Source organism: Trichosurus vulpecula, chromosome X (genome assembly GCF_011100635.1).
Source record: "Trichosurus vulpecula isolate mTriVul1 chromosome X, mTriVul1.pri, whole genome shotgun sequence".
In the NCBI taxonomy this organism is placed as follows: Eukaryota; Metazoa; Chordata; class Mammalia; order Diprotodontia; family Phalangeridae; genus Trichosurus; species Trichosurus vulpecula.
The window spans coordinates 22,498,793-22,510,829 of record NC_050582.1 but is presented as its reverse complement, the minus strand read 5'-3'; the positions used below and the strand labels follow the sequence as shown (position 1 = coordinate 22,510,829).

Below are 12,037 nucleotides of genomic sequence, written 5' to 3'. Positions count from 1 at the left end.
TCAACTTCCCAGACTCCTTGACAACATGTAAAGCTCCCCCTCCCCCATGCCCCATCAGCCTATTTGTGAACCCTCAAAATGTAGCTTAATCTATAACCTGACTTAGTTTACCTAGAGTTTGTTTGATGAAGTTTGTTTCTTAGTGCATATAAGATGTATGTTTGTTCAACTTCCATAATATTGAAGGAAGTATGAGATTTTGGATCTATCTTCTCTTTAACTTTTATGGCCTGATAAATATATAATATGTAATATGTAATATGAGAATTTTTTTTCTCTGATGTAATTTTGCCTCGAAGAGTGCTTGTCAGAGTCCTAACTGGGGTTCAGGTTTTCTCTGAGGCCTGAACCTATGCTTGAGCAGAATATTAAAGTCTCAGTTTTGACCTCCATAATTCCTGTGTTGTGGTAAATCTATCTTTAGCAGCAGATCACTACCACATGAACTCAGAGAGGAGCTTTTCTCCCCTATCAGAGGATGCAAAAAGTGAAGAACTCATGGGCATGAATTTCTCACGGTGGCTTGGAGGTGATCTCTGGTTCTATAAGGCAATGCCAGCAGATTACATGGCCTGCTAGGTCTCTCCCAGTTGGAAAGGGCCTTTAGTATGGACCCGATCATGAACTATATGTCTGTCATATGAGAACCAGCTTAAATTTAGAGAGGCTCATCGGCAGGTTGACCGTGGGTTATGAATTTTTCAGCTCCTATAACTCTCAAAGGTCATCTATTAAAAGTTAGAAGGCAGTCACAACCAGCATCATTATAGAGAGGGCATACACCAACAAAATGATAGATCTTTGAAGTATGCAACATGAACTGAATGAGCCAGCTAGTTATAATTTCTTTAAATGACATTTAAAAATTTGTTTTAAGGAGAAATATTCATGGACCTGTAAGGCTATGTAAAACCAGAAAAAGAGGTGGTCCAGTTGTATATTAAGAGCCATCGTTGGCCAATTCAACTATTATAGTAGTATCCATGAACCAGCGAAACATGTAGAGGAAGAGGGCATCCAGTGCACTGGGCAGATGCTCCTCTGGGCAGGATGTGGACAAGAGTCACACACAAAGAGAAGGCATGCATGGGTAGTAATCTGAGCTAGAATTCAGACGCAGTGAAATAAGAAATTGAATATTCTGCCAGTTCTACTTTTGGAATAAATACAATGAATCACAGACATATTTTGAGGAGTCTTTTTATTTTATCAAGATAAATCCAGCAAAATTTCTAATAGTGGCTACACATACAATCAACCTGCCCTTTTGAAATAAACATTTGTATTTTGTTTAAAAACATGATTACATTTTACTTTCTTTCAAAAACTAATATTAAAGTTATATTTGGGAAAGATATTTCCAACTCTTAGAATTTCATGAAAATAGCTCACCTTCTTTATAAAATCAACTCACAGACACCCTGGACTAGCCGATGCAAGAACTTTCTATTTGGGACCTCCCCACTTCACTGAATCAAACATGTGCCAGGGCCAAAGAAAAACCCAAAGGACAGAAAGGATAGCTTACACAAAGAAGGGACACAGTGACAAAAGTCAGAAGCTACCACCACTTATTCTTCCCATAGATCAAACTATTACAATCACAAAATGCAGAGACAGTGATATCTTGTTGGCGACATCATAGCCAAGCGACCAAGATGGAGACGTTCCAGAATTAACTTCATGCTAAAAAAAAAAACCTGCATTTAGAAAATAGTTGATAAAAATATTCCTCTGTGTTAACAATACAGTATGGAGGTACAGATACCAAACTGATGGAGATATAGGGCAGTGTTACATATTACTCAGACTTGGTTGCTTTCTCCTCAGGTTCTTCCACAGCTGGCACCTAATTGTAGTGGGACAAAGAAAAATATCTTACTTGTAAGTTTCATAACATTTTCCCCAAATATTTACATCCAACCTTACCTTGTCTATTGGAAGATACGAGATTCATTTCTCTATAGCAAGGGTCAGCAAACCACCTGTTTAGTATGAGCTAGGAATGCTAGCTAAGAATGGTTTTTACATTTGCAAATAACCATTCTTATCTCATGAACAGTTTGTTTGGATTGGTAATTTGCAAGATCCCAGCTCTATAGGAAAGATCACATGCAGAAATCACCAGCCACAGACAAAATGCAGAATCTGAATGACAATAAAACCACAGCTTGGATCCAGACCCCGGGCTTAGAGAGCAGACTCTTGGGCTTCCTATTAAGTTGGAAAGGCTCTGACTATTAGCTTAGTGACAATATACAAAGAAGGACCAAAGTGCACAGAGTCACCAGGTTGGCCTTAGGGGAATGAACCTGCTGGCCTAAAACTCTTGATGACCATCTTAAAGATCAGAGGTCTGTTCTGTGTAGAGAGATGTACTTGAACTCGGGCAGACTGAGTTTCTACCCCAGTTCGGTTTAGTTGACTTATCTGTAAAGTGGAGACAGTAATAGTTGCACCTACCTTACAGGGTTGTTGATGTAAAGTGCTTTGCAAACCTTAAAGTGCTATACAAATGTGAGTTATTACCATACTAAGTCACTGGGGATTAAAATCTGTGTTGATGTAGGGAGTACGCAGAGAAATGAAATCACTCATCCTCTAAGAGAGAGAGAGAGAGAGGGTGTGTGTGTGTGTGTGTGTGTGTGTGTGTTGGGGGTATGTGTGTGTAAATATTCACATATAAAATATGATATGGTAGGTAGAGGGCTAGCCTGGGAGTCAGGAAAACCTGGATTTAAATCTAGCCTCTGACACATACACTTAGTCTTTCAAATGTCCGATTCAATTCTTGGAAGACTATAGGCTATGGAGAAACTGCCAATCAGAACTGATGGAGGGAGTTTTCACACTAGATAATTCCGCACATCAATGAAATCACAAGTCTAGATACAAAAAAAGGACACGAAAATTCATTGCCATGGCCCTTTTTTAGTTACAAAGATAAGGAAATACAGAGGAAATATAACTGAGATGCCAAAGACTCATGCTGTGTAACAGGGTCGAATGCAAATTCCAATCTTATTAAAATAGCAGTCAGAGTATTTTAAAAACAAGTTTTGTATTCAGCTGTGTATTGATACGCATAGAAAACTGACAAGTAGGAGGAACTGCACAAAACATGAAAACATTAGTAGTAGCTTTTGTTCAATGTGCAATGTGAGGTTTCTTAAGGCTGAACTCATATCTGATGGATTTGGTTGTTGGGGTGGGGTGGGCAAAATAAATAAATAAATGACTGCATGTCCTAAAAAAGAACTTGCTAAAAGTTCCATTAACAGAGAGTCTAACAAATGGTGAGAATTTGGCCAACAGCCCCGATTAATAGATGAAGAAACTACAGTCTAGATCGAGCGTGTCACGTGCCCAAGGTCACAAAGTAGCAGGATAAATACCATGATATATCACTTGCTTCGGGTTACAACAATTCCAACTTTTTCTTCCCATCTCCATATAAATTTCCACTTTTCATCCCCTCCCTAATAAGATTAAACAATAGAATCAACACTCATATCGATCCTCAGAGAAGAGTAGTAGAACGGTAGATTGGAAGTCAAGATTAGAAGAGATGATCTCTAAGATCCCTTCAGCTCAGATTTTAGGTACAGTCATCATTAAACTTTCTATATTACACATTTATTCTAAAATAACATTAAAAGATACCTCGTTAGTTTGGGTCTCTCCATTTTCAGAGTGATTTTCTTCTTTCACTTCCTCCTGCTTGGTTTCAACCTTGACTTTGGCTGCCACCTTCTTGCCTTTGACTTCCTTTTTATCATTTGCTACGTTCATTTTCTGTCCAGTAACACACAGGGACAAATATTTAATATGCAATTTTAACTCCCTGTTAATTGTACACTCTAACCATAAACAGTTGTTTGTTGGCTCCTCTTTATCCTCTTGCTTCCAAAATATAGATGTTATCTAAGGGTCAGCTCTGAGTCCTCTTTTATTCTTTCTTTTTTAAAAGAAATTAATTTTCTTATTTTTAAGAAGCATTTATCTTCTTTCCCTTCCATTTTCCTCCCTCTGCCCTCAACTTAACGATGACAGAAAAGGGAAAAACTGTAGCCCTTATAATAAATAGGCATAGTCAAGAAAAGCAAATTCCCTCATTGGACATACCCCAGAATGCTTTGATTTTCTTTCTGTACTCTCTCCGTGAGATATCTGCCCCAGTCATACCTTCCAGTTATTGGCAACTGCCTGCCGGATATTTTTGCCTTGAACTCAGTCTGTGCTAAACTGAATGTACCTCATCTTACCTCTCAAACCATCTCCCCTTCCTCCCAACTTCCTTATTTCTGTTAATAGCATCCCATCTTCCTGAATATCGAGCAACATCTTCCCTTTATTTTACTTTACCCTTTCCCAACATTTAACCAGTTGACCAAGTCTGATAAATTCTACCTCCAAATCCCTCTTGTACCTGTCTCTTTCTTTCTTTTCCCCTGCTACCATGTTAGTTTAGCCTCTCCTTGCCTCTTGCCTACACTACTGCAGCAACAGCTTAATTATATATCCTTTCTTCGTGCTATTGCGAGATAAATTTTCCTAAAGTGTATCTGTGATTAGGTTACTCCTCTGCTCAAAAGCCTTCATTGTTCCGCACTGCTTACTGAATAAAGTCCAAATCAGCAGCCTGGCATTAGAGGCTAACCACAGTACGGCCCCAAACTACCTTTCTAGCCTTACTTCTCGCTACTTCCCCCAAAGTACAGCCAACCTGTGCTGCCCACCATTATCTAAACATGTCCCCTACTTTCTTGTCTCTATGCCTTTGCTCATGTTATTCCCTTCACCTGAAATGCTCTTCTCTCTCTGTCTGTCCCCCTCTAACCACAGCAAGCTCTCTCTTCTATGAACACTGCTATCAAATTCCTTGTACCTGTATTGACACTTACCGTATCATGCTGTGCTCGGCAGTTATTATGTATTAGCTTATTCCCCCTTCTAGACTGTAACCTCCTGGAGAGCGGGGATTCTGTCTTACTCATCTCTGTATCCCAACGCCTAAGGCATAATGGGTACTTAATGCATACATTGAATTGAACCTAATAGTGATCAATTTTCAGCAAAATTGCAAGAGTTCTCAGTATCTTTGGAAACTTACAGAAAATCAAAAAAAAAAAAAGAATTATGAGCCTCTAGTGTGATAAGTCTCAGAGCTCTTTTGAGCTTGGGGAGCACAGGTGGGCAGTATTAAAAAGAAATGAGTTCAGATGGTAGCCTTGGGGTGGGGCCATATCAAGCTTTGTTCCACCCCTGGCCAAAAGAACATGTGCCAAGGAATGCTGTGGAAAAGCTCTTTCTCGGTATATGAGCAATGTCAAAAACACAAAGGTGACCAAAAGCCGTATTTTTCCAGCTAACCTCATAATCCAAAACATAAGAGCCTAGAAGAGTGCTGACAGCTTCTGGGGGTAGGACGATGTGTTTTTTCATGATGCCAAAACAACTGGTTCAAAAGGGAAAATTTCAACCAAGAAAACCAGATGTTTCTATCTATACAATATCAAAAAACCAGCTGACTTTTTTTTTCTTCCACTGAATTAACCAGTTGTTTCAATGAATTGATCAAACCACTTAGTGTTTTGGTCTTGTATAGAGGCAGTACCTGTGATCTTGAAAGCGTATCCTTTGCCGTGAGACTGTAACTGAATTGGTGAAATGGTGACAGCGATACTTTTGTGTATGATGGATTTTGTAGTTAGAAAAGATTAACCAGTTGAGCACTGGTTTCCCAGATATTTTAGCCACATTCCCTTTTGGAAATTAAAAGCAACATCTTTTAAACAAGGATCTCAGAGTACCTTCTAGGTATGGATCTAGTAATCCTCAAAATATCCCTGGGAGTAAGGCAAGTATTCAATCTGACCCTGTACCTAATTCTACACTGGCATTAGGCACATCACCCAAGTGCCCGTGTGGAATGTCCACTGGTGTTTTGGCTCTTCCCCTTCTTTTTCCTCCTCAATATGGCCCCAGTGTTCCGATACATTGCCAAAGGCACGAACACGATCACTTAATGGGTCTTTTCCAGCTTCCATTTGTATCTGTCTCCTTGAAAAGGTCAATGCGTTATTTTAAAGTGCCGAAACACAGTGAACACAAAAGGAAATATGGAGGAAGGAATTGCTCTCGTCCGAGGGGCTTATACTTGAACATGGCGTAGAAGAAGAAAGTACATTTTTCCAAAAATAAAAGCCAAATTGCCTATGTTTTTCTGATAATGTATTTTGAGAGAGAAGCATCTTTCTCTTTGGAGATTCAGAATTCAGTGCTTACCTTTGGGGCTGCTGCCTTTTTGGTTTTGGGCTCAGATTTAGGAGGAACAGGCTTCTGCACAGGCACACATATATACACATATATATACATACACACACACAAAAGAAACCAGAGGTCAGAGAAATGTAGAAACAAATCTGTCACTGCAAAAGGATGAGTCACAAACAAGGAAATCCAACTGTTCCACCAACTGGAATGTATATACTTAAAATACAAGTAAAATGATAGATTTCCCAAGTAGTGGAGTTTTCTTACAATTTCCCAAGTAAGCCCAACGCTAAACGTGATAGTCTTATTTGTTCGGTTTATTTAAAATGGCACATCACAAAAGAGGCTGTTATCACCCGAGAAAACAGGCAGTACTTACAGCAGATAATCTAGGTGACCGTCTCTTTGGCTAGAAAACAAAAAGTATTTGGATTAAAGGAAAACCTGCACCAAGCAAGAATTACTCATATTGATGTGAAGTGTGACAGATTGGAGTTGCTTCTAGTGAGATGGGTTGCTTCAGGAGAAAATGGAGTCAGGTATGGGTTGGTCAGTATGCCCTTCGAGTTCCGTTCTGATGCTGAGATTCTGTGGTATCCCAAATAAACTATGGACTTGGGACAGTTACAATTGAGATTTTCCTCCATCACCTGTGGCCTGACAATCATGCAGTCTTCCAGCTGGAAGATATCTGACACCAGCCAATACAAAACTCATATCTGGACAAGAATCCCCTTTATGAAATGCCTCCGACCAGTTGCCATTTAAGGTTCTCTTGGTCACTTCAAGTGAATGGGAACTTCTTCCCTCCCAAAGCAGCCCATTCTCCTTTTGATCAGCTCTAATTATTAGGGAGTTTTTCTTCATCTCAAGGTTAAATTTGCCTCTTTGCAACTCCCCCCCTCCAATATTCCTAGGTGTGTCCTTTGGGGCCGATGAGAGCAAGGTGAATCCTTCTGCCCTGATAGCTATTTTCAGATATTTCAAAATAGCTCTTTTAATTTTGACTTCTCTAAGCTAAATAACACCAGTTTCTTTAATCAGTTTTTATATGGGATTTTCTTGAGGCTCACCATCACCATGAGCAACAGCCTCTGGGTGCTCTCCAGTATATCAATGCCCTTTGCAAAATGCAGAACCTCCAAGTGAGTGCCATATTTCAGATCTGGTCTTGCCAGGGCAGAGGGCAGTGAGGCTGTCACCTGCCTATATACTACTGTTCTCTTAATCCAGCCTAGGATGGCATCAGATTTCCCGGCTACCATAACTGGTGACTCACATTGAACTTCAGATCCATGAAATCTCTTAAATTTTTTCCTACCAAAGTAGCATGTCTTTCCTATCCTGTATTTGGAAGGTGGATTTTTTTTCAACCCAAGAGTAAGATTTTACCTTTATCTCTATTCAAATTCATCTGGTCAGATTCAGGCCCAAATTCTGTCCTGTCAAGATTTTTTTGAATCCTGATTGTCATCCTGTTTGTCAGCTATTCTTAAAGCTTTGTGTCATTTGCGAAGTTGACAAGCATGTCTTTTTTGACTTAATTCAAGACACTGATTAAAATGTTAACTAACCCGAAGCCAAGTGGAGGCATTTTGGACACTTCTCAAGCCCTCCCTCTGAGCTGACATTGACTCACCAATGAGTGCTCTTTGGGTCTGGTCCTTCATCCAATTCTGAATCTGCCTAAATCTATCTTCTAGCCACAATATCACCATCTTGTTCACAAGGATATCATGAGAGACTTTGTCAAATGCTTTGCTGAAATCTACACTCTACAGCACTCAGAGTCGGAAATGAGTTCAATTTGGCATGACACTTTAATAATCTGGAAATGATACTAATTACCTCATAATTGCTGGTTTAAATTAGCACCACGATTAGTAACAAACAGCCCCCCCTTGATGTAAAGAACATGTTCTTTTCAGATCTTAATGTGGCAGCTCAATAAAGTTCCCAAGTACCATGCAATTTGAAGGCTTTAATGCCAGGTATATTTTCTAAGAAATCTTATTGTTACACTGTTAGTTGGCTCGTAATACAATAGTTCTCTAATTTTGGAGATGTGGGTTCCCCCCTTCTAGTGAAGATGCCGATCCAGCTTTGCCTAATGGTATGTGACTCGTGTCTATGTTGGCTCCTAAATTTGCAACCTGAAGTCCCCCCAACATTCTAGGGGGAACCTTTCTCACATTTTCTTGACGTTGTGTGGATACAAGTAGAAAGTGCTGCTATCATGTCCAGTGACTGTCTTTCAACTGTCCGAGGGATAACTGATGGACAGTTAGCTCCTATTAATCAGTTATGCCATATTAAGAATAATTGGTGGCCATTTGGCCCACGTAAGATGGTTATGCCGACAGCCAGCTAAATGCCTCTGGCTAGGATCCAAGACTCTCTCCACTCTATTTCGACTGTACCTTTACAGCCTTATGGCTTATTACTCCCTTCCTTACAATCTACACTTTAGCCAAACTGGACAATTTTCTGCCTGGCTTCCCCTGCCTTCCTAAACATTCCTGGACCTCTCAGGTCTCTTTACCTTTGCTAGTCCTCCATATCCTTGCCATGTCCTCTTTCCTCCTCTTCCTCTATTGAATTTCTACCCCTTTTTTAAAGCCCAGCTCAGGTGCCACCACACAATCTACCCCACTTGTAAACTGTCAGTGCAGCTGCCTGCCTGTGAAGTGTGACCCATCAGCTTCCGCCTGTCCCCTCAGATCTCACTTTTGTTTTTGCCGTTTCTGCCTTTTCCCTTTTCTCCCCTCCACTTCCCAGAATGCCAAGTTGTTGTGCAATGGAAATTTGGGAACATTTGCCAGCCGAGATGATAAAACATCACAGTAACACTGTACTATTTGTGTGTTACACTTATGTTGGTGGGTATCATCTTCCCCTCCTAGACTGGAGGCTCCTGTGTCTTGGGGCAGGGCTCCTCTGAGCTAAGCTGTGTATCTCTTCCACTGTCTACTGCTTAATGCACTTCAGAAATGTGTGTTGTGTGTGTATGAATTAAGCTTTTTCTTAAAGTATAAATACAAAACAAACTCACCTCCTCCTTTACCTGCCCTTCAACGGCTGCCTGGAAAGAAAAAGAGAAAGAGAGAGAGGCAGCATCAGAAAATGTTCCCTGCCCAGTCTCACTGGAAGCTGAGAAAAATGATGTACTGATTGGTACTTGGGGTCCAGCCCAAAGACTAGACTTCCTTTGCAGCAATGCCGGATGCAGCACAGTCGGCTGATGTGCAGGCATGCAACATGACTCCGAAACTAACTCTAGAACTTTTTCCGGACAGATCAAGCTCGTCTCTTTGCTCCCCAGTTAAAATAAGGCATTTCTTTAAAGCTTTCTTAGGACACGCTTCTCCTCACTCACATACCTGAAGTCTGGCAATGTCCGAGCCAAAAAACGGCCGGGGGATAGAGGAGGGAGAGAAGAGAAGGAAAAGGCAGCGTTACGCGCTTTTTCTGCAGGAAGCCCCTTCCTTCTCCCTCTCTCAAGTGCATCTGCAACTGAGCCTGAGGGGGCCCGCTCCCCCAGCCCTACCTTCGCCTCTAAGTCCTGCGCCAAAGAACTACAAGTCCCACAAAGCCTCGGGAAAAAAGCCCCTTCGGTTCTAACGTCGTGCGTCACCAAGCCAGACGTCGGGCAATTTAAAAACTTCCCGCCAGATTACCTGCAACAACCAGGTTGTTGTCAGCTTCGGCTCAAGGATGGCTCCCCTCAAGTGAGCCCCAGAGGATTCTACAACAGGCGGCTGGGGCTGGCGGGGTTAGAAATGCAGGATTATTCCCACCACCCCCCCCGCCGCCTCATCTACACCCACAGCCGCGGGACCCCCGAGGGATCTCGGTCCTGGCACGAGGGGCAAACGGGTTTGGGGAGGGGGCGATTAAACAATATTCTATGCTTTCATTCCCGAGGCACCCAGATCCCAGCCTGGGGCGCGCCGGGTGCGCCCGGCACAGATCTCGGGTCTCTCGGAGTAGAGCCCGGGAATTACCTTTGCGAGAGTTTAGGAGAGAGAGTTGGCAAGAAACTAAGGTGATCTTGCCGGACGGACTCTCCCAAACCGTCACAATAGCCTTTCCCGGTCTTCCCCCGTCTCCGTTCTCTTGGCTCCTATTAGGTGGTCTCTGAGGGCACCTGAACTTCCTAGGAGACCCGGAGACGGCTCGGCTCTCCCTCCAAAGTTCCTAATTATGGCTGTGAATCTCTCCCTGCTCAAGGACAGTTGCAAAATCTGCGCCGCCTAATGGCCCAAAATTACCACTGCACAGCCATCTGGCACGACCAGAAGTGGAGGAGGGAGGGGAAAAAAAGGGAGAACAAAGGCAAATACTAGAGAAAGACGCAGCGATCGCTCTCCAAATCTTCCTCCAGGAGGATCCGGCTGGCTGCCGGAGAAAAGCCCAAGGCAGAGGGAGGGGGCTAGTGCCTGGTAGGGCGGCTGGTGGGAGCCCCGGCTCGCCAATGGGGGTGCGCAGGGGAGGAGGCAGCGGCGCTATGGCTCTAATGAAGCCAGCATGGAGACCCCGCTCCCGCTGCCCCGAGCCTGGCAAACCAAGCCGTCCGAAGTGAAATGCGAAGCTCACACACAGGCTCCCCGCGAACCCGGCTCCAGCCCCAGCCCCGAGCCCGAGTCCCGATCTCTCTTCGCCTTCCCTTCCTCTGCCTCCTTCAGTTTCAGCACATGCACCAAAGCTCCCTGGTAGCTAAGCGCAGAAACATCGCCGGATGCCCAGGATCAAATAGACAGGCGGGCGGCTAATAACACTCCCCACTCTTCCCTTGCACTTACCTTTCTTTTAGGCATAGTTGCACCTCTGAATTAGTGGCTTGCAATTGCAAGGGAGCAATAGAGAGCTAAAGCTAGCCGCGGTTGGCTGCTTGCAAGGCGGTAGACTTTCCAGTGAACTAATTGCAGCTGGACCTGCACCTCCAAAAATTAAAAGCCCTTTTTATTGCAAACACTCAAATACACCAAGACGCAACCAAACTGCATGAATGGGAGCCACGGTGGGAATGACAAGCGGGCTGTCCAATGCTGTAAGTAGGCCGGCCAGGGGGCGGGGCCTGGATACGTGCGGGCTGCTCTCCTACGCGGGGCGCGCTGGCCGCTCGCTCGGAGCTTGGGGACTGAGTCGGCGTAAAGTGCTAGAGGGATTCGCTTGGCGGGAGGGAGTGAGAGAGGGATGGACGTGCTGCCCTGGGGCCATTCTAGGCAATTGGGAACCGCCCCCGCGGCTCTCCCGCTGGCCCTGGCACCCGGGCAAAGGTGGCGGCGCCCGCCAGGTGGACAGTGAATGAATGGACACAGGGCCTCGCCCCTTCCCTCCCGCCACTCAGCCTCGACTTCCCCCTTATGTAGAATCGGGGTCCCTGAACGTGGCCGCGACGGGGAAAGGGGCGGGAGGGTTCGGCCGGAGCGGGGGTGGGGTGAGGGTGGAGGGGGGCACCTGCGAAAGCCTGTGTCCAGGCGGGGTTCCACGTGGAGCTAACGTGCCTGATTCCCAAGGGAGGGGCCCAGCCTCCGCCCTCGCCCCCGCCTCTGGGCAACAGCCAGGCCAGCGACTTCGTGCTGGCCGTGCCCTCCAAAGCCGTGGACTGGAGTGGGCGGCCGAGGGGCTGCGGCTGAGGCCGACTTCTGTCACTCTCTACCTGTATGACCTTGCACAAGCTCCTCCGCATCCAGGCAAATGGAGGATTTCGACTAGATAGCATCTCATGGCCCTTCCAGCCGTGGCATTCTCTGTTCCG

General features: G+C 44.3%; 1 protein-coding gene across 2 annotated transcripts; it reads right to left on the bottom strand.

Moving 5' to 3' along the window:
• Positions 1 to 1,195: 1,195 nt before the first annotated feature.
• On the bottom strand, positions 1,196 to 11,334 carry HMGN5 (high mobility group nucleosome binding domain 5). 2 transcript variants are annotated; one of them, XM_036740126.1, is made up of 7 exons: positions 11,079 to 11,285; positions 9,329 to 9,358; positions 6,656 to 6,685; positions 6,289 to 6,342; positions 3,664 to 3,795; positions 1,769 to 1,849; positions 1,196 to 1,686 (listed from the first exon to the last, which is right to left on the bottom strand). In XM_036740126.1, the coding sequence occupies exons 1-6, from the start codon at positions 11,091 to 11,093 to the stop codon at positions 1,802 to 1,804; spliced, it is 309 nt and encodes a 102-aa protein (XP_036596021.1). In that variant the 5' UTR covers positions 11,094 to 11,285; the 3' UTR covers positions 1,196 to 1,686; positions 1,769 to 1,801. The 2 variants fall into 2 exon arrangements, with proteins under 2 accessions (XP_036596021.1, XP_036596020.1); XM_036740125.1 differs by having other exon boundaries at positions 1,196 to 1,849; positions 11,079 to 11,334.
• Between the last annotated feature and the right edge of the window lie 703 nt (positions 11,335 to 12,037).